At 38.6% G+C, this 22,490-nt stretch overlaps 1 protein-coding gene and 1 long non-coding RNA gene across 4 annotated transcripts; one reads left to right on the forward strand and one right to left on the reverse strand.

Annotated features, from left to right (window-relative positions):
- The first annotated feature begins 82 nt into the window (after positions 1-82).
- LOC101747123 (cholinephosphotransferase 1) lies at positions 83-22,447 on the forward strand. 3 transcript variants are annotated; one of them, XM_004927680.5, is made up of 8 exons: positions 83-445; positions 1,755-1,995; positions 10,211-10,369; positions 13,607-13,738; positions 16,038-16,196; positions 16,805-16,930; positions 18,309-18,465; positions 22,340-22,447. In XM_004927680.5, exons 1-8 carry the CDS (start codon positions 234-236, stop codon positions 22,408-22,410), a joined length of 1,257 nt encoding a protein of 418 aa, XP_004927737.1. In that variant the 5' UTR covers positions 83-233; the 3' UTR covers positions 22,411-22,447. The 3 variants fall into 3 exon arrangements, with proteins under 3 accessions (XP_004927737.1, XP_004927738.1, XP_012547226.1); XM_004927681.5 differs by lacking the exon at positions 13,607-13,738 and adding an exon at positions 12,066-12,197 and having other exon boundaries at positions 91-445; XM_012691772.4 differs by lacking the exon at positions 13,607-13,738 and adding an exon at positions 11,008-11,136 and having other exon boundaries at positions 92-445.
- On the reverse strand, positions 1,186-3,020 carry LOC134200019 (uncharacterized). Its single transcript, XR_009974762.1, has 2 exons — positions 2,931-3,020; positions 1,186-2,836 (listed from the first exon to the last, which is right to left on the reverse strand). It is a non-coding gene; the product is annotated as an uncharacterized LOC134200019 (long non-coding RNA).
- Positions 22,448-22,490: the final 43 nt, after the last annotated feature.

Genomic DNA, 22,490 nt, shown 5'->3' on the forward strand with positions numbered 1-22,490 from the left:
TTGACGGTGGGAAATTTAATACTTTTGCTTTGAAAAAAACAAAGAAAAACTCTATGCATCGTCAAATTGACAACTTTACTTGACATGACACATTTTGACAGTAAAGCAGCAATTTTGTCTATGGTGTACATGGTGGTGTGATGTGAACTGTGCATAGATATTTTGCGAATAATAAAATATTGGCGAATAATTAGTTCAATATTATAGTGTAATGTCGTGACAGTGTTATAAAAATGCAGTTCTACAAAGAAAGAATACTCAATGCTGCGCAGTTGAAAAGACTAAGTGAACACAAATACTCTTGCACCAGTGCCAGCGTTCTTGACGCATGGCTCCAGCCGTGGTGGTGTTGGCTGGTATCAAAGACGCCTTTATGGCTAGCTCCGAATCTCATCACAATTTTAGGTCTAATTGTAAATATAGTAACCACGCTTATATTAGTATGGTAAGTACCAATTGCAAAATTGTGTCATTACACTAGACCACTTTCGATTTGGAAAAAAATCCACTAAATACTTTCTACATAACGGTAACAGCGTTTCATGAACATTTTTCGTACGCTCCCAGACATTCTAAAAATACCCACAACAATGTTTACATTGTATTTGAAATTTGTGAAATTAATTCTTCGTTTTGATTGGTCGAATAAGTCGCGCCACCGAGATAAGATATTAATATGAATATAAATCAGTCTAATGTATGTAATATTTTTTATTTATCTTTAACATAATGTTATCTTGATAAGACATTGATTTTTCTGTTAGATAACTATTTAGATATAAACTACAAAAAAACTTGTTTAATAATTATTAATATTTTATTCAGGATTTATTAGTAATCTGCCCAACCTTCAAAAGGTATCCTTGGATGGAAAGGAAGTAATTTTATGTATTTGAAACCTTTTAGCTCTTTATCCTAGACAGAGTACCTATTTCTTATTTATTATTTGAGATGTCTCATGCCTTACAGTTTTCATGGTTATAGATGATTCTGAAACCTATAAATTATTTGATGATGAATATGACTGACAAATTAAAAAATACTGTTGGTAGAGCTTATTTACTTTTAGGGACTTAAAGGTAGGCAGGGCTTGTACTACTGCCCGGACTGTAGTTCAAGAACAGTGAACTCTGACCATTAGATGGGCTATGTGTTTGTTTTCCGTTGAAGAAAAAAAACGTAAAATTTATCCAAAGTACACTGTTTTTAATATTTATTACTGGAGGATCCTCTACAGTGGAATCCATGCTTTGTTTGAATGTTTTACTTATTTTACAGGTTTATATCTTAGTGCCGTCATTAATTTAAGTATACAATTTTTACTAATTTTAGAACAATGTACTGAATGAGCGCTTCTGTTATTTATGAGGGATTGTAATTAGACAATTTTGCAGTTTATAGATCATAAATATCAGTAATTAAACAGGTTATTCAAAATAAAGTATTAATATTTTTTTCTCGACTGAGCTAAACATGGTACCGTTAAAGATTATGATGTTGATTTTACTTATTCTCAGACAAAAAGAACCTCAAACACTATTTATCAATTAGTGTTGTTGATTAAGCAATAAAATTTTAATTGGTTGCTTAAAAACAACAACAAAAAAAGCTAAGTAAGAGGGATCTTAATTACAACATAGTTTTAAATAGACAGTCTCCAATTCTCAACTTCACTAATGAAATTATTTGGCTAGAAATACACTACACAGCTTAAAACACAAACATTTCACTAATTTATTCTTTTTTTACATTAGGTACAGTCCTGATGCCAGACAAGACCCACCAAGATGGGCATGTGCTCTGTGCGCCTTAGGTGTCTTTGTTTATCAGAGCCTGGATGCCATTGATGGTAAACAAGCAAGACGGACAGGCAGTCAATCTCCTTTGGGAGAATTGTTTGATCATGGATGTGACAGCATATCCACTGTGTTCATAGCTTTGGGTGCTTGTATTGCTGTCAAGCTCGGAGAGTATCCAACCTGGATGTTCTTTCAGGTAAGTTTATTTGGTTTTAAATAAAATCCCATATAGTTATAGAGATCTCCAAAGATAGTATAAAAACGATGAGATGCAGAAGGTCTGGCAAAAAATACCCTTAGTGCACATTTAGTATGATAGTATCCCCGTATCTGAATGGCGAGCTGGTATTTCTCTGCAAAATATCCCTAAAATTGATTTGCTTAGTTTTCATGCCTTTTCTTTGTCTTCAACCCCAGACCATAAATTACAGTACTTTAAAGAAGCCATTTTCTAAAAATTATGACAGTAAGTAGATAGGTGTAATAAATACATCGGAGCCAATTTAATACCTTCAAATAATGAACACCTTGTTGTTCAGATATAGATGTGGCCGTACTTAAAATTATAGTCCTTAAATATCTATATTGCCAGATACTGCAATAGAGTGATACTACGGATTTTAGTTTTCTGTCATTTTGATCATATTTATAAATTGCTTGAGATATGATAATTATTTTGTATTTTTTAGTTTAATGTCCAATTTCACTATTATTTTTTTAATTAATATTTACTATCTGTGACTGTGTGATTGGTGCTAGAATCCAAAGCAATACAAGAACGATCTATAAATGTTTATGTGCGCAACACTTTGAGCTCTAGTGATTTAAACTGATAGTGTGTCAAGAAATTAGTATTTATTGTCTCAGCTTTATAAGATCACAAAATCGTTTTTACTATCAAATGAAGTACCCGTTTCTGCTTTATACACTAGGCTTTCTATAAATCTCATGGCAATCTCATGTTGTATTCACATTGTGACATCTGTAGACTCCGATAACAATTTAACTCCAGTTGGACTGTAACCTTTCTAATCATCCTGTGCAAAAAAAAAGAGCGATTAAAGGGTTAAAATTCAAAATTCATTATTTAAAGAATGGACGTTCTCAAACTTGACATTAAAATATACGTACCAAGCCCCTTAACAGAGTTACGTATTGCAAGGCCAAAATGACACTGATTTGATAAAATTGTTTGTTAATCACTAAGATATTGACGTAGTGATTATCAAAATTATTTGAATATATCTGTGAAAGCACTTTGAAGTAACCCACAGTTTTTTGTGTCACTAAATTGATTAAAATTAGTTTTGTGGCAGATAAGTTTGGCTGTCTGGTACCTACAATACCACCATCCCATTTGTTCTCCTCATAAGGCGATTAAGGTTTTCAAGGATTAAGGAATTGTACCAGTGCCCTGCGATACCGCATCGACTGGTGCTAGGGCGTATCAAAAGCCCGCACGAGTGGGCACCACTAACCCGCCTATATCTCCGTGCATCAGTCATTCGCGAAGATTTTAAGAGTAGGGCAACCGTTATATAAGTGCAGTTAAGTCTTCCACCTCATATTCACACGGTGGTGTCGGCATACACGTTGCGATGTCGAAAGCCTTCAACTATAATCGAAACCAGTGTGCTCAGTACGAGTTTTTTAACGTTCTCGATAGCGTAAAAGTGGAACAGCGCCCCTAGCGACAAACGTAAGCAAACGTTCTAACTCCATACAAATTTGATTTAACTTTTACGCTATCGAGAACGTTCAAAAACTCGCACACCGATGGTGAGCGTGAGCAAGTTCTCTTACAATAAAAAAAATCTTAGAAAATCTTTATTCTAATTATAAAATAATTATAATATACAGCTTCATAACATAGGTTCGTATGTTGTATCAAGTTTACTAGATGTAAATTGACACTTGCACTAGTATCTGCTCGTATTTGATTTATAAATAATACGTATTTTCAAGAATAAATCGACTCGTTTGCATATTTAGTTTCCTTCATCATTGTTAAACTCTCAATATCTAGATTGTCTTGAAGGCAAATTTGCTTGCAAAGTAGTTTCGTGTTTGATAAATTGCCAAAAAATCGGTGAATTTTAAATCGGTGATGCTCGTGCAAAGGGAATTAAGAGTAAGAATATCATGCTATCAAGAATAATGCTCATCCTGGTCCATATATGGTGGATATAAAACTTATTTAAAAAAAATATTGCGTTGCCACTGGTACGTGTACAAACTTTCAAGTTAATTAGACATTTTGAACTTGTGGAAGCTTACACTAAGAGGTTCATATACATGTACAAATACAGGTACAGGTCAAGGTTATAAAAGCGTAAAGTCCGCCCGTGCTCTCGAATTTCAAAAAACTTTGTAATTTTATTCACATCAATAATAATGATGTGGACCGGTCTGTTTAGTACGAGTTTTTAACGTTCTCGATCGCGTAAAAGTTAACTCAAATTTGTATGGAGTTGGAACAGCGCCCCTAACGGCGAACGAAGGGAAGCAAACAAAGCGACTTAAGTCGTCCCGATACTTGCAGCGTGTCCTTGAAAAACACTTCCTACAGAATGTTTCTTAATCATACTGTGGAAAAACGTGAAAATATTCCATATACAGATTACTTCAAAACAGGAAGTTGTTTAATGGCGTAACTTAGCCCACTGAATTTCTCGCCAGGTCTTCTCAGTCAGGCGTAGCTGCTAAAGCCTCTTAGGCTACCAGAGAATATTTAGGGGGTAAAAAGCACAACTAAACATGTCAAAGTGGTTAACCTGTTATATTATTATTTAGAAGAAACAGAAGCACCATAAAGTGCACTCACCAAACTAGTATAAGAGGTTCCCCAATGCAAATCGTAATGGGTTCAAATGAGAGCATCCGTTGACTTTAAGCGTACCAACACGTAGCTACACGATTCACTTGTTTAAAGCACCAATTTAGTCCAAACATCAATATATATTAAAAGTACACAGATACATCAGAGAACGTGCAACATAGAATCACAAGACAATTAATTCCGCTATCTCTACAATTGCTCACCGCATGAATATATTTTTTAGTTTATAGGTAATTATCATAATCGGATGAATTTGAAGACAAGTTGTTGAACCTTGAATACAAATTTCTTGTTGACTCTTGTGATAGAAAACGTGACAATTTGTAGGTATTAAATAAATTGACTCCATTATTTCAACCATGGGTACAAGGTACGTGGCCTTCAACTATTTGCAAGTTAAACTTGCTGTGGTGATGCTTATAATACCGACAAATTCATTTAAAAAAAATTTGAAGCTTACATCTTAACTATCGATTTGACCCGGTCATCGTTCTCGTCGAACCCGTCGCTTGCGACGAAGGGCTCGACGAGTAAATTAACCCTCAGACACAGCCCACTGAGTTTCTCGCCGGATCTTCTCAGTGGGTCGCGTTTCCGATCCGGTGGTAGATTCTGCGAAGCACGGCTCTTGCTAGGGTTCGTGTTAGCAACGTCGTTAGGTTTGAGCCCCATGAGCTCACCTATTAGTTAAGGTTACGCTGATATAGCCTCTCAAGGCTCTCAGCTTAGGTATGAAAAAAAAATCGGTTTGAAAACTTCGGTATGATAGTTTGGTTGATACAAAAGCGGCGACTATGCGGCTGCCCGATCCCTCGGCCGGTCCGCGGACCCTCGACGCAATACACCGACTGATGCAGGTGCTAGCCGAGCACGGCTTTTTCGGGAAGTACTTACACTAGATTGGAGCTGAGTCGATCGCAGAGTGCCTGCACTGTGGATGTGACTTGGACACGGCGGAGCGTACGCCCGCGGTCTGCTCCGCATGGGAGAAGCGGCGCCGTATCCTCGTTGCACAAACAGGTTCCAGGGTTCGTAGGCGGGTGATACTCCACCTCTGCGAATACACCGTCTTGCAGAAGCAGGCGGCGTGGCATGAACGTTGACGGGATAAGGATATCTGCCGCATCCTGGCACTTTGAGTTTTTCTAATCCCCTTCGTATGCTGCCGAGGGGACCGGCGAAGGAGGTCTTGGGTCTACGTGCAACTGCTCTACGCGCGTCTTGCGAAAGAGCAGCCGGGTAACGAATGAACGACAGAAGGCTTTATTTATTTAGTTGGTTCGACTCGGACAAACTCCGTCTACCGCCCCCAGCGTCGAGAAAAAAAAGAGGAAAAAAGAATGTTGGTTAACTGTGTTTTTCCGTATTTTTTCCTTAAAACATTTCATATTTAAAACAATACATAAATAACCGTAATGCGTAAAACAATTTACATATATTTGGTAATCTGATTAAGACGTAGGCACGAAAAATTTTCAAGGTGACAAGGCCTTAATATGTTTTATTTTCCGGCATACACGGGACGGCTGAAGTTTAAAACGCGACACGTGGCTAAATGTAAAAGTATTATAGTATTTACTGTCGTAGTATTTCGCGGCGCAACGCTAGATAGCCGAGACGAGCTCCGGGTGAGAGCGGTTTATCATCATAACGGAAACTCTGACGCTCTTGAAACACAAGAGCGTTTACACAGATGACTGGTGGTAGGACCTCTTGTGAGTCCGCGCGGGTAGGTACCACCGCCCTGCCTATTTCTGCCGTGAAGCAGTAATGGGTTTCGGTTTGAAGGGTGGGGCAGCCGTTGTAACTATACTGAGATCTTAGAACTTATATCTCAAGGTGGGTGGCGCGTTTGCGTTGTCCATGGGCTCCAGTAACCACTTAACACCAGGTGGGCTGTGAGCTCGTCCACCCACCCATTTAAGCAATAAAAAAAAAAACAAGATTAAAGTCATACCATCGTCATAACTGTTCCAGTTATTCCCGATCGGCGACGCTGCTTGCTTCGTTGTTATGTCTAAAGAGAATTGTGACAGTTTCTCGTTCATCATTGATGATCAGACAGAGGTTATTGGCGCCTGGCATAGAGTGATTAGTTGAGCTCATATGCATGACAATACCGCGCAGACTTTGAGTTTGACTTCAATTGTGATCGAGTATCTGCTATCCGCACCCTACGAATCGCATGGTCGCTTCCCAGGCATGTTCGCATCCAAATCCCCACATGTGAATAAAATACAAACACGTTTATCTTACAACATGGTCTTTACAAGAAAACAGAGCTCAGACCCAGGTATAACTGTTTAAACACCGACGCGCTGTGAAACAAAGAAAAATACTTAAGTGCTAAGTAGCCAAGAAACACACAATTATGCTGTTTTTCAGTTCCACCTGAGCACGATTTTATAAAGTCGCTTTCCGTAATTATCAGAATTTATTAAAGACATAATGAGAAATGGCGGCAGGTCACGGGCACCACATGTGACTCACACATTCCTCTGCCCCTAAAAGGGAAGATATATAAGACCTTAATAAGGCATGCCGTCTTGTATGGATCAGCTTGTTGGACCACTAAAGTGGCGGATGAAAGGCGACTGCATGCAGCAGAGATGCGAATGTTGCGATGGATGTGTGGAGTAACGAGAATGGATAGAAGACGAAAAGAATATGTTAGAGGAAGTCTGAAAGTGGCACCTGTGAAAGAGAAGCTGAGAAGTGCGCGTTTGGGATGGTATGGACATGTGATGAGACGAAATGAAAATGAGGTTGGTGAGAAAATTTTAACTATGAGTGTGGAAGGATATAGAGGAAGAGGTAGACCTAAGAAGAAATGGATGGATTGCGTGAAAGACGATACGGGTAAGAGGGGAGTGAACGAAGAAATGGTATATGATAGAAGAGTATGGAAGGAGAAAACATGTTGCGCCGACCCCAATAACTGGGAGAAGGGCAGGACAATGATGATGATGATAATGAGAAATAATATTTGCGTGTACTCAAAGCAGTATAATCAGTGCGACCTGTGCGTCATTCCGGATATAACGTATTAACTTGTCTCTTTAATTTTCCTCCCGTGATGTTTCTGTATAAAGTTTTGATGTGCGTATATAAATTCCTCGACGGATCTATGAAACGTACGTCGAACATAAGTTGAATCATATGTTTTTGTTTATCGTTTATTTATAAACATGTTGACATTATCATGTTTAAGTCTTTGTTCGCATCTATCTTCTTCTATATATATAAAAATGAATTGCTGTATTTTTTTTATTGCCCTTGTAGGCAGACGAGCATACGGCCCACCTGATGGTGAGTGGTTACCGTCGCCCATGGACTTCAGCAATGCCAGGGGCAGAGCCAAGCCGCTGCCTACCGAAACTGTTCGTTAGTCTCGCTAAAACTCTAGAACGGCTGAACCAATTTGGCTAACTTTGGTCTTGAATTATTTGTGGAAATCCAGAGAAGGTTTAAAAGGTAGATAAATATGAAAATGCTCGGAATTAAATAAAAATAACAATTTTGTTTTTCCTTTGATGTGCCCCCCGTTGGACGGCTTCCTTTTGTTTGTTTTAAGTTTATTTTATACAAAAGTTTAGGTCTTTTATTTATCGATTGAGGCATTACAAAGTCTGCCGGGGCAGCTAGTTGCTTGATAAAAAATACGGGAAACCTTTAGGTCGATGTCAATGTCACCAACGCGGTGGCCATGCTCCGTAAGTACATCTTGTGTCGGGCCAGCACGATAGTATCCGTACGGGTTTCTAAAAGGAAAGAGTATAGGGATACTTTAAAAAGGTCGTCAATTATTTATATTTACTAGTGGTCGCCCAGCGGTCGAAATTCGACTATAACTAAAATTATAAGTTTGAACAAGGGATTAAGGGTATCTTGTCAAATACTAGGTATTCCTTTATAATCACAGATTTCGCTGAGGCTACACTATAGATAAATAGTATTCAAGACAAACAATATTAATCTATTTTCAATTTGAACACAGACTTTAACAATAAAAAAAACGAGTATTTATGCGTGTGTGTGTCAAATACATGGTAGTGTGTGTCATGTTTTTTTTTTTTATTGAATATAATTTATTTTTATTATATAATTCAAAAAAAATATTGCTTTCTGCATCCTTCTGTATATAAACTATAAGTATAGAAAATTTCACACTCCGTCCGCGCGATTTTCGTAAAAAGGGGTATAAAATTTTGCTTCAAGTATGAATATACCTATAGAATGTTTGTTATCATACGATCGAAGTTTTAGTCGTAACGTGTGATCACGGGTGCTCACAGATTTAGCAACTTATCATCAGTGCCAGTTGCTGTTAAATTGCCATCTTGATATCCAGGGAAGGAGGGCAGACAAGCTCACGGTCCATCTGGGCTAAAGCGGTCATCAGAACCTATACGTCAGTGCGAATACCATCGCTTACCTTGATGACTCTTCAGTTTAACTGCTCATAAGGAATACCGGGCTTCGAACCCGTAGTTTACTTGGGCCTGATAGACTGACTACTCATATAGACCCTCTCGACAATTTTTCATATCTAGTTTTCTCCAGTAATGGAAAATAAACAGGGAAGTCGAAGTATACGAAGCTCTTATAAAATATATTAATATCTAGATAATATTAAAACCACAACAAGCTAGTTATAACGATGACGTCATCCTCTACCCCGGCGATTAGGGTCAATCGATGACACATTCATGCGTTTGACCTGTTTCAATAGGTATTTATTTATGTCTGTTAACGTAGAGAAAAACAACCGATATAAGAGATAGTGTGAACGCCCTTGAGTTATACTTAACTGTACTGGAATAAAGCTCATCTGTGTGCTGTATGTGAGGGATGTTTACGACCCACCTGGAGCTAAGCGGTTAGTGAAGAATATATTACGACGTGAATGCCGCGACCCGCCTCTAGACATGAGGTCCTAGTCTCAATGGCATTGTATAACGGTCCCACCCCTTGTACTGGATTGCATGTCTACTTGGCAACGGAAATTGGCTAATGGTAGCTACCCGTGCGGGCATAAGATACGCCTTACAACCTTTCAATGGCAATCGACGGTAGCAGTACGCTTGTATTATATTTAGTGAAAGCTGCTGTACAATCTCCAAGGAATGCCGACTAGTCGACTTTTCAATATCAACCCGAAGAGATATGTGGTGGTTAGGTGGTTAGTTAGAATAGGTTCTAGGCCAAACAATACTCGGCGAATGGATTATTAATATAATTAATTGGTTACCAAAATCCAGGGGGGAGGGTGATGGGAGAGATGTGCTCTCACTAAGCGCTTCATTCTCACTCCTTTGCCTTTTCCTGATTTAGGTCTCATGCGAAATTCGGCCGTGACAGGTGGCTTACTTAGTCGGTTCGACTCCGACATGACACTGGAGATGGAGGGCTGGAGTCTGGCGATTTCCTCCTGACAAAAAAAAAAGCCAACGCAACGTCAGTAATAAATTCCAGATTCGGCGGGGCCCAACCTCGCCAAGCTTCAAGTGCAAAATACTAATTTAACTTTACGTATAGTACAAGTTCAGCATAGTTTGGCGTATCGTTTCAGTGTTTCTGTGCGATGACTCTGTTCTACTGCGCACACTGGCAAGCCTACGTAACGGGGACGTTGAAGATGGGTCGGATAGACGTGACCGAGGCTCAGTTCTCGATTATCGGCATACATCTAATATCCGCTGTCCTCGGACCCGACTTCTGGTCCACTCAGGTAATGTTCTCTTTAGATTCATCATGTCTTGTTTTTCCTTCGATCTAACTTCATGGTATCATGCTTATTGACTGAACTACGTATCGTGGCTGTCAAACCAAAATCTGCTATGTACAAAGACTCAATTTTGAATTAATGAGTAAAAACATTTTCGTATAAAATTTTATATGAAGGTGGATTTTTAAGAACTATATCAAATGAAAGCTATAGATAAATATTAAAGCTATAGACACATAACAGTTTTTTATACGGTAGATAGGGCTGTGAACTATACGAAAAGGTCAACAGTAAAAATCTCAAAAAGTGCACATAGCAGATTTTGGTTTGACGACGACGATATTGTATTCGAAGATCTGTGATATTAGATCGAAGATGTTTAGTTAAGGCGATTGTCAAATATTGATAAGTTGAAGATTTTAATGTTCAAAAATAAAATTTGATAATCATTTAAATATACTTAAAAATACCCACATGAATGCTTCACAAGTAACTGTCGTGAGAGTACCAGCTGCGACCCACAAAGCCAGGCCACAACGCTTTGTATTATTACAATCAGCTTTTGTGACGTCAGTCCGAATCAAACGCTGGTTACGAAACTGTAATTAGTTAAAAGAGACCGTAACCGAAAACGCCTTTAGGTCGGTGGTGGACTCGAAATCCGCTACTCGGTGGCTCTGGCCGCTATCGTTGGAGCCTTCCTCACCATAGGGACGCTGGCTGCCGCTATCGTCAGCGGCGGCGTTGGGAAAAACGGCTCCACCGTCGCTGTGAGACATCCAATCAATACCTTCATGTCAGCCTGGTACTGGAATAGCGGTTCGGGAAATTGTGGACTTACAAATGTCCTGCCAATAAAATTGATTTAATTGAAGTAGCCATTCCATTACTTAAAAACTAGGAGATAGGATAAAGCTATGACTCCTATATATCTGTTATATTACTGTCGGTTACGCTAAAGTCGCGGGGTTGCTGCGTTTCCTGAACCGCTCTTGAAATTTTGGCTTTAGATTGGGTTTTCATTTCTTAACGTATTGTAAAATCATCGGTTTTTTTTAACAATTCGTTTCTATCGCCATTAGTTTAGTCTTTCCACACGTGTCGCATTTATTTTATTTCCGCCTTAGTACGTGTCGGCTGCGATGGCTCTGCCAACTGTTCCGTTGCTTACGAACTCTGTTCAACTAAAACATTCCGCTGGTTCCATCGCTTATTCTCATGTGGGTTTTTTTAATAGCATGTAAATTTCTTGTTTATTAATTAGATTATGCTCACTGATTTCGTATTACTTTTTATTTTTCTTTGAGCATGGTCTATTTGTAAACGTTAAGTTATCCGTAATTTAGGGTAGGATTGTTACAGTAATGTGTTAGAGTATCGTGATTATTTTTATTGATACGTATCTGATGCGTCTTATATTGTATTCTGTAGATGTGGGTCTTCACTCATATGTGTAAAGTTTTGTTGTGTTCAGAAGACCAGTTAGATTTTAAAAAGTTATGTTCCTAACCAAGACCAGCAGATGAGTTTGTTATCTAAATCTTAGGAAGTTAATTGGCGACTGTAAGACATGTACATACGGATTGTTTTTTGAAATTTTACTAACGAAACAAACTCAGAGCTACTCAGCCATTGATCGATCGCAATCGTAACAATTGGTCGCTGTAGATATAAAGCTCACAAAGTATGGTAACAACAGATCCGGTACACGAACGTGCCCTGGTGTCTGCAACTCTGCTCCGTGACTCATGCGGTCCATATATTCCTTATAACGAATTTCGTCTCAACGTTCAGAGCTAGGGGTTGCGGAAAAAACGGATCCTCCGTAGCAGTAAGATGGGGCTGCCCAGACAGTGTGTTTACTTTGTATGTGCACCCGATCAGTGGAAATAATGGTGCTTTTGCGATTCAGTCATTTATCAGAGATTTCTTGAAACAATTTCATGCATAGGTCTCTCGGAGAACGAAGTTCAATCTAACATCCTTCATTTCTATGAGAAAAATAACATAACACATTTGCAATTGTGGCATATTTTAACTATCTGAATTGAACTATTAAAGCCTGTAAAATTGGGTAATTTAACCAGTCACATATTCTTCCCCGTATAACATTTGTGTCATGTCAATATAAAAAAATTAGCTGTGTAAAATTTCGAGCGTGAATGTGAAACAGCTTCGTTTTTGTTGTACGCGTACTGAGCAATCCCAAACTTCAGGCAATGGTACTAATGCGAAAAATCTTCCGTAAATACGCAAAACGCAAAATACGCAAAACAACTGTGCAAAGGTTGACGATTGTTAAATACATAACGTCTTTTCGCATTAAAAGTGTACAATTTTCTAAAATATTATAATTAAGTTAATATGTGGAATTATTTGGTATCACCAGTATTTTTCTCATAAATACTGTTAATAGAGCGTAGATTAGTTTTTTTTTTTTTGTTTACCTATGTGTTGACTAATATTAACAAAATGAATTCATAATTTTATCCTACTTTAAAAGACAGACAATGTAACTGGTAAAAAATTAATGTTGCAAAGATGATTAATAATAATTAAAATATCACATGTTAAACTTTTAAAACACTCTCCTTTAAAATTAGTAAGTTTTAAGATTATACAGTTTTAATGCGAGAAGACGATATAACACTTATACAATACACACATACAGCTTAAAACTACTTAGATTTTTTTAAATTGAATTATAAGGGCCATTTTCTCTAGTTATTGTGTCAAACAAACGAGATTAAACTCCTGAAACATAGCTGTAACTCGTGAGATTTGTAAGTGGACCACTTAATGTGACTTTATCGTCCGTGTGTCACTACAATTGTAAAAGTGAATTATTAAATACATGTTGGTGTGTGACTGAATCGTAAAAAGCTACCGGTGAATAGTCCTGTTCTTGACGCCGCATGTTAGGTCATCGTTGTGTATATAACGCTATTAGATATCGATGCATTTTGGAAACGGTTTCGGCTCATTACGGGAACACAAACTATTACTATAGATTTTATTTTAAAAGGGATTATGTTCATTGGTTCAGTATCATACGACGCAGCCATCTCAATCATCGTCACCGACTAACATGAGTGAAGACATCACGCCTACCCATTTTGTTTTTGTTAGAAATAATATTAATTAATGGCATGATTATGTTTTCTTTTCCTACTGCCGCCGTACCTCGCCGTTGGATCGTAACCGCATGAAACCAAACGTCCATCACACGTAACACTACAGTTGCCGACGATTAAGATCAGTGTTAATCTGATATCGAACTATGTTGTCGTACTGTTCACGCTGTATCTCGTGGCTGCGTACATAAACGTTATAGTCAAAGGTGGAGTCGGGAAAAACGGGTCGACCGTCGCAGTAAGGAACCAAGAATAATGTTTATACAGCATTGTGCCGTTCTGATAACCACTTAACGTTTTTTATTTGTTTATTTTTAACTGCTGCACGTTTATATTATTATCCTGGCGGTTTTAATTTGGTTATTATTAATAAATAAATAATTAAACTTTTTTTTTAATTAACGATTTTAGTATAACTAACAAAATTATTTGATATTACATCGAATGCTGTAAATGCTGACGACTAGTCTAACAAAACCGAATTATGCATGAGCTTAATAATGGACAGCACGATTTTTAATTACCAAAATAATTCAAAAGGGAATTGGCGCTGATGATTAAATCATACATAAAAATATAAATATGCTTACGAACCCAAAATAACAATATAAAATAAAAACTAACTTCAATTTACCTCTCTCTTTAAAAATCAAAACTCGTTATTTCAATTACTCGAGTGACACATTTTTTTGCAGTTACTTTGATTTACACATCAAAATTCTCAACCGTTTTTATGAAATTTCTGTCCTACCAATCTACTCTTTGAAATAAAATACTATCAGATTTTACCTAATCGGTTCATAAGTGACTGATATCTGAGCTAACAAAATAATTAAAAAAAACAGCTACTATTTAAGTATTAGGCATTGAGCATTAGGTCTTTTGAAGTCGGCTAAAAACAGTTAATTGTACAAAGCTTACTGGTTATTTGTTTTGAAAACCATTGCACGTGGTTCCGGAACGCTATGCAAATGCAGTGACCGGTATCAGCTTTACTCTGTCCCTGACACTGATGATGGCCACCGACGACGGTTACTGACCATCAGATAGTTAGGCACTTTTCTTTGCATTTGACAGCAAGGAAACAGCAGACACGTCTTGGCCACTAAACCTAAGACGCTTCTAAGTTTGTTCATAGAAGAATCCATTTGCAACATTGTGTGTTAATTTATTTTTGGTAATTAAAACTGGTCATGTTTTATAGACATCGGGATTGTAGTACAAGCTCTTTGTCATTACTACTGGCCACGTACAGTATCTGAAAATGTTTTTTCTCGATCATCAGCCCATAGTTTAATTGAATTCTCAGCGAATCAAATTCTTTGCCCGGCAATTGTCATTTGCCATGGTCCTTTACTTGTTTCATAAACGAATATTGAAGTTTTATTAAATACAATAGTTTTAAAATCACCAGGATAACTTGCCATTACTGACGTAACACAGCTCGCGTCGCATCACGCATTTCTATGGAGCTAAAACAAAATCCTGTATATGGACCCCTTTTAACAATTACCTAGGCTAGCCAAAATCACCCTCAAAGTGAACCTTTTCATTCCTAAGACATTGCCTAAATTTAGGTTCAAGACCAATGTGTCCTTGAATATGTGTCAGAAGGGTTCTAAGGCTGTATCTTTGAACAGACGCTAACGATCTAATATTACCCTCCCTACTTTTTGAAGACTACCTCTTGGCAATCCAGACAATGCCGAGTCGCTTTTTAAGCATATTTCAGGGAGGCTACGTAAAATTGTTTCACAGTTGGGTGGTACTTCTGTAGTGTTGTGTTGTGCTCTCATAGTTTCGTGTAACTGCATCGTCCTAGTTGCGAATGTTACTACTCACAGCCGGCTTGCATGTTCTCTGCATGACGCTACTGTATAGATATATGTAGTATGTAATTTTGTTAGTTTTATATTTTGTATGTTGATGCACTTATAAATTGAAGACGTGTGTGGATGAAGGGGATACAATTTGTTAATTTTGAGAAAACCGGCAACAAACTTTGGTTACTTGTACTTTTTCTTTGTACATAACTCCTGCACCACTGCAATTTTTAAAAATAGCCTTTAAATCCGGAGTTTAAGGTCTAACGTTTGTTTATAGGCCCATAACACCTTCATTCAATGTAAAAACTCAAAAATCTTCAAAATGTTACTTAACCCTTTCATCCACTCATGTTTTCAATTATGATTGATAAAAAATAATGCCTTTCTGCAGTATTTTTGTAATCTGAGTACTTGGAACTCAAAAGTGACTCGTGGTGCCCGGCTCAGTACATGTACACTGTGTATACCCTTCTAATCTCAAGAGTAGAAAAGACTTTATTAAAGAATAGCACTATTTAAAGTTTTTATATTTATTTGCTACAATTATTATACCTTGACATGGTGGTCTACAGATTTCTAATTTGAGCCAGTAAAAATTATATATTTTCCTGAGAAAAAAAACAAATATTTTATGTAAATGTGATAATTTGCATGATTTACCAAAGTTCAAGATCCGTCAAGACCAAGGTACATACTCAGTCTCCCACCCAGGGCACGAGCATCCTGTCTCCGGTGATACCGTTCTCGCTGGTCGTGGTGCCGGCGTTTATCATCTTCCAGAAGAGCGAGTCGCACGTGTACGAGAACCACCCGGCGCTCTACATCTTAGCGTTCGGCATGGTCACGGCGAAGGTCACGAACAAACTGGTGGTGGGTATACGGGACTGAGTGCAGGCGATGTGGATAACTGGTTTAAAGAAACGGACTTTCTTATACGAGCCCAGTGGCCGTTTAATGATTGGCCTTATCACGGATATTGGCAAGGCCAATAAGACCAAGGGTCTTTTTTTTTTGTTTCCTACCTAAACTGAGAGCCTTGAAAAGCTATTTCAGCGTAACCTTAACTAGTAGGTGACGGGGCTCAAACCTGACGACGTTGCTAACACGAACCCTAGCTAGAGCCGTGCTTCGCAGAATCTACCGCCGGATCGGAAACGCGACCCACTGAGAAGATCCGGCGAGAAATCAGTCGGCTGAGTCTGAGGGCCAAGGGCCATAGACACCGTGCTGGGTTTTCAACTCTGAATACATAGTGTTCTAGCAGTGGTTCATATCTAACGAAAGCTGCCCAATCCTGAACACAGACCACCCATTAAGACATCACAGTGTCGAGAGCTGGTATAACCTTCGAGGAAGAAATAGATTTGTTGCCAATAATTTTGTGATAGAAGTCGTGAGCTCTGGAAATGATTAGTGATTGAAATATCGAAACTTCCTGTATGAAATGAGTTAGAACGCGTTTTTGTGTTGGCTTGCAGGTGGCTCACATGACTAAAAGCGAGATGGAGTACTACGACTGGTCACTGCTGGGGCCGGCGATGCTGTTCCTTAACCAGTACTTCAACAACGCGCTGCCGGAGTACTGGGTGCTCTGGCTCTGCACGGTACCTGTCGCCTCTCCTACGCACTGCCGACTGCTTCCCTGGAGATCCTCGATTTTTTTTATTGCTTAGATGAGTGGACGAGCTCACAGCCCACCTGGTGTTAAGTGGTCACTGGAGCCCATAGACATCTACAAGGTAAATGCGCCACCCACCTTGAGATATAAGTTCTAAGGTCTTAGTATAGTTATAACGATTGCCCTACCCTTTAACGCATTACTGCTTCACGGCGGTGGTACCTACCCGTGCCAACTCACAGGAGGTACCACCAGTGACTGGACATTCCTTGAGGACTCCAAGGTTGAAGAAAGGGTTATAGATATTGCAAGCCTAAGGGATGCGGGAGGTTTTTTTTTTTTTTTTTTTTTTTTTTTTTATTGCCTTTGTAGGCAGACGAGCATACGGCCCACCTGATGGTAAGTGGTCACCGTCGCTCATGGACGTCAGCAATGCCAGGGGCAGAGCCAAGCCGCTGCCTACCATAGTAATTGTATGATAATGTCGCTCTTCTAAAGAGTTAAACTAAAACTTGGTTTATATTATTGAAATCTACAGCCACCGTAGTCCATAGACATCACGAGAACGCCGATGCCTGCTCTGAGGCAAGAGATTGAAGTAGGCTTAGAGTATTGAGCGGTAGGCAGCGGCTTGGCTCTGCCCTTGACAGTGCTGAAATCCATGGGCGACGGTAACCACTCACCATCAGGTGGGCCGTATGCTCATCTGTCTACAAGGGCAATAAAAAGAAGAAAACATGTGTGCAATTCACACGTGGTAGAAGTGAAACCTTCAAAAATTAAAATACAATTATCCTGAATGTCTAAGTATATGTAAAATTTTGTCATTAGTAAATAATTGTAAATCATCTTTTATAGTATGAGGTAGCGCCCTCTGTGAATTGATATTTTAACTTCACGTATAATCCTAAATTAAAATTCACTACAAGAGGTTTCATACACACGTTAGCATTAAAAAATCTCATAGTTGTTTTATTTTATTGCTTAGATGTGTGGACGAGCTCACAGCCCACCTGGTGTTAAGTGGTTACTGGAGCCCATAGACATCTACAACGTAAATGCGCCACACATCTTGAGATATAAGTTCTAAGGTCTCAGTATAGTTACAACGGCTGCCCCACTCTTCAAACCGAAACGCATTACTGCTTCACGGCAGAAATAGGCAGGGCGGTGGTACCTACCCGTGCGGACTCACAAGAGTTCCTACCACTAGTAATAGATGGCGCTGTATTAAAAAAAAACACTACACTGAGAACGTCTAATGTGTTCTATCTCGTTCTCTCGCAGGCTGAATCCTATACATTTATGTATTTGTGTCTCTATGGACTTATTTTTTCGTTTCATCGAGTGAGTTTCGTCCGCAGGTGTGGGTGTGCGGGGAGCTGGTGCGCTACTGCGGACAGGTCTGCCGCGAGATCTGCGACCACCTCGACATCCAGCTGTTCCGCATCCCGCGCGCCGCGCCCGCCCCCGCCTCCGCCTCCGCGCCCGCGCACAGCAAGGCCGCGCCCGACAGAAACGGTACGCGACGCCACGCCGCCAAGCACGCGAGACGACAGCCAGCCAACTAACCCCCTCCCGTGTGCCCGCGAACCTTTTGAGCCTATTGTATTGCATCTCCGTGAGCAACAAAATACACTCAAAAGGTTCAAAGTCGCTCAGTAACACTTCCGTCTCTGTCGCTCACGTACTAAACGTCCCCGGTAACAACAACCCGACGGCAAATATTAGGTTAAATGATGTAGCAGCCGCGGGTGAAACATGATGGAAATTGTATCATATTAATTATATTATTTATTTCGAACACACGCAGCCAAAGAATATGAATGTTGTTATTAACGAGGAAATATTGGTAATAAAATAATCAGTAAAGGTAGGTTGTCCCTGGTCTACTACATTGGCAATGTCAATAGGCTTTTAAACAAATTATATTTAGCTGCCTTCTATATGAATACGACGAAATGCTACAACTGTTTAGATGATTGTTAGACAGAGAAAGCATTACAGCTACTAATGACGTCACGGCTCGTGCGCATAGCGTTACATCCCGTACTTGTTTTTATTACCAATTTAAATAGTCCCTCCACTACACTCTTATTCTGTTCAAACTAGTCGATGTCACTAAGCACAACTTCAGCTTAATGCGTCTTTGATTCTCTTGTGAAATAACGATGTATGGTTTTCCACAAAAACTCAAAGTTCTGAAAGGTTCGATAAACTTTGTGAGTTGGGCCGCGACCTTATTGGGAGTTTTAGTTAAAACAAAAATCTTTCTAGACAATGTCCATCTCTATCGCTACTTCAATATACATAAATATAAAGCTACGGATGACGCGTTAGTGTACGAGGTGAATGCTTTTCAGTTAAAAGATTATTTTAATTACTTGAGGTCCCATTATATTCTTGCGGCCTGGCAAACGCGTGTTCTCGACTATTGACAGCGAGGCACGGAGTCTGGGACTCGCGCAAGACGTCCCCAGGATGACTTTACGTCACGCGTATCCTTGAGTGGAGACGTCGCGTCCAATTAACTGTGAGACCTCAAGATATTGTTCATCTTTGTAATGTAACAAATGCTTTGTCGAAATATTGTAGATTACGTTATACGGTCAGCACAAAACGAATAGTTAAGTCTTGTTTCGAACCGCCCTGTGGTCCTTGGGCCCCTGCACCGCGTGTGACAGCGGGGACGATCCCCCTTCCAACCCCCCGATCAATTCAACAAAAAATGCCCCGATTGCAATTGCATCGTCCCCTAATGTTAGAAACTCGAATCAAAAGCAACTATAGTTTGTTCCGTCGCAGGATAGCGTTAACTGGTGGTTGGGTCTTCTTTAAATCACTCGATTGTTATTGTAGATGTGTGTGAGGTATACATAGGGAGCCCTCAACAGTAAGTGGCGCCAGTAGCTCCCGCTTAGTGAATGCTAAATAGTAAAACATATAGTATATGGAAGAAACACACAGTCCGCGCGCGACCTCCGAAGAATGTTGACGTAATGAGCTAGTGTTGTAATCAGTCGATATTGCGCTATCGATACTAACACATCTCAAGCCTCCCTGCGACTGTAAATTATAAAATAGTTTTATGGGGGTATTATGTACTTCAAATAAAATAAAAACAATAGATCACGTATGAATTTAATTTAATGAATTGATACTTATTGAACAAAATGAACGTTAATCACTGTGGCAATCAAATTAATCAGTACTTGAAGGATTTGATGTGGTATCGACACTCTCCTCACGTACTTCAATAATTAATGATTCGACAACATCCTCCATTAAGCCATCCTTTTGCCAGTAATGTTCCTCTCTAATGCTAAGACATGTTTATTATGCAAACAAAAAGACTTATAAGTGTAAATACTATTTATAATGGACTAGCGGCCCGCTCTGGCTCCGCTCGGGTCTTTAACAAAAATTTCAACGATATTTGATGTTGTTTTATTTTTGTTAATAAAGGAACACTTATTGCGACATAAATATAATAGTTAGACATAATAATATGCTGTCGCGACACTATTTGTAAATAATAGTGTTCTACAAAGTCGTAGTACATTATTGTACATACAGAATCTATCATCAATAGTTTTCGCAGGGCACGCGATGTAAAGAATATTTTAGTTAAATTTTTTACACATTGGGTTACATTATTAGAGTTTTAGTAAGGATCCCTAATTTTTTCAAAAAAGATTATAGCCTATGTCACTCGGGAGTACTGTAGCTTCCAAACAGTGAAAGAATTTTTCAAATCGGTTCAGTAGTTTCGGAGCCTATTCAAGACAAAGAAACAAATAAATCTTTCCTCTTTATAATATTAGGATAGAAAACACACCACGTAAATAACACTGCTATCGCAAAATTAATGAAGACGATTCGGTAAGCGCACTCTCACGTTGAGGTCGACACTAGTCCTAGGAGAGTGCGGGGTATGAAGTGATGGCCTCCTCAGCCACAGATTCATCGCAGCTCGCGCGCGGACTGTACCAAATAACACATTCAGCTACACCACATTTTCCAACGAGTCAGTTCCGAATATGTCCATAGTCCTGTTTAAAAATGTTATGACTATTCAATCAATTAGAAATATTCTCGCGAGTGGCGACCGGTCGCGAATGTCTGGTAACGCGCTCCTCCATAAAATAACAATAAACCTATTGCTCGTTAAGATCTAAGAGCTATTCTTAAACAAATATTAGAACACTAACACTTCTGCTTCTATATTTCAATTTTCTCGGTGTTGGATGCTATAAAACATTAAATATATCGCCTTTTTGCATTAAAAGTGTACAATTTCTAAAAAAGATTCGAAATTGAATTAATATGCGGAATAATTTGGTATCACCAGTATTTTTCTCATAAATACTGTCGAAAGAGCGTTGTTTAGTTTTAGTTTTAATTTATTTATTTTTGACTATGTTTTAACTACTATTAACAAAATTAATACATAATATTATCTCACTTTAAAAGACATATAATGTAACTGGTAAAAAATAAAAAATAAATGTTGCAAAGATGATTAATATTAAAAAGATCACATGTTAATAACCTTTAAAACACTCTCCTGTAAAATTAGTAAGTTTTGAGATTATACAGTTTTAATGCGAGAAGACGATATACGTTAGCTAAACACTTTCTCTTCTGCATATATATATTTACTTATTTCATAGCCGAGAGTCCCCGTGCAAGTGAGATTCACATCCCAGTTCGAATGTCAATGTCAATGTCAACTCAATAATGTAGTCAATGAAATAGTTTCCCGTTTTATATAGTAGCGTGTCACATATTGTTTTTAAGTAATACGATTGGTGTTTATTAGAAGGGAGAAAAAAAAACTGCGTAGAGAATTAAGAGTTTTGTATATAAATGTAACGTTGATGTATTGATTGTGCTGGACGCAAATGCCTGTGTAAATTTGTATTTAAAAATGATAATGTTGTGACGTTGTATTTTCTATGTGAAATATAAAATGTTAATTGTAATCGACTTGTTTTATTTACGGTAAACGAGCGGCGAGTGGCGCCGCGGGCTGTGCGTAGTGTAGCCCCCGGGCGCGGGGGACGCTCGCCGCAGCTTCCGCACTACGTAGGTTGTGTTCCCGTGCACGTCTCTCTTTATCTCCTGCTGTATATACATTTGCTTTTACTAAATCCCTCAGTGTAAGTGTGTATGTGTGTTTGTGTTTTTAAACTATAATTATGAGAGAAAGTATGATGTACTAACCTAAACTAGTATTTTGTTAGCATAGAACTGGGCATTTTTGTTGGGGCGTGTTTGGATCAAACATATGTAACCAAATATTTCAGTTTTCCACTTTGAAGTTATTGCATGATTGATATTATCTGTGTTCCGATATTTTATTTTAGTTTTTTTTTTTATTTTTTATTTACAGCGCCCTGTGAACCGGATAGATCGGACGCGGAGGACACAGAGCCGCTGTTGAATAATAATAGTATTAGTTAATTAATGTTTGTGACTTATTAAAGCTGTATAAAATGTTTTCTGGTTCATTTATTTTCTGAATCCTCGAATAGAACTCCTCG

This window comes from Bombyx mori, chromosome 13 (assembly GCF_030269925.1).
Source record: "Bombyx mori chromosome 13, ASM3026992v2".
Lineage (NCBI taxonomy): Eukaryota > Metazoa > Arthropoda > Insecta > Lepidoptera > Bombycidae > Bombyx > Bombyx mori.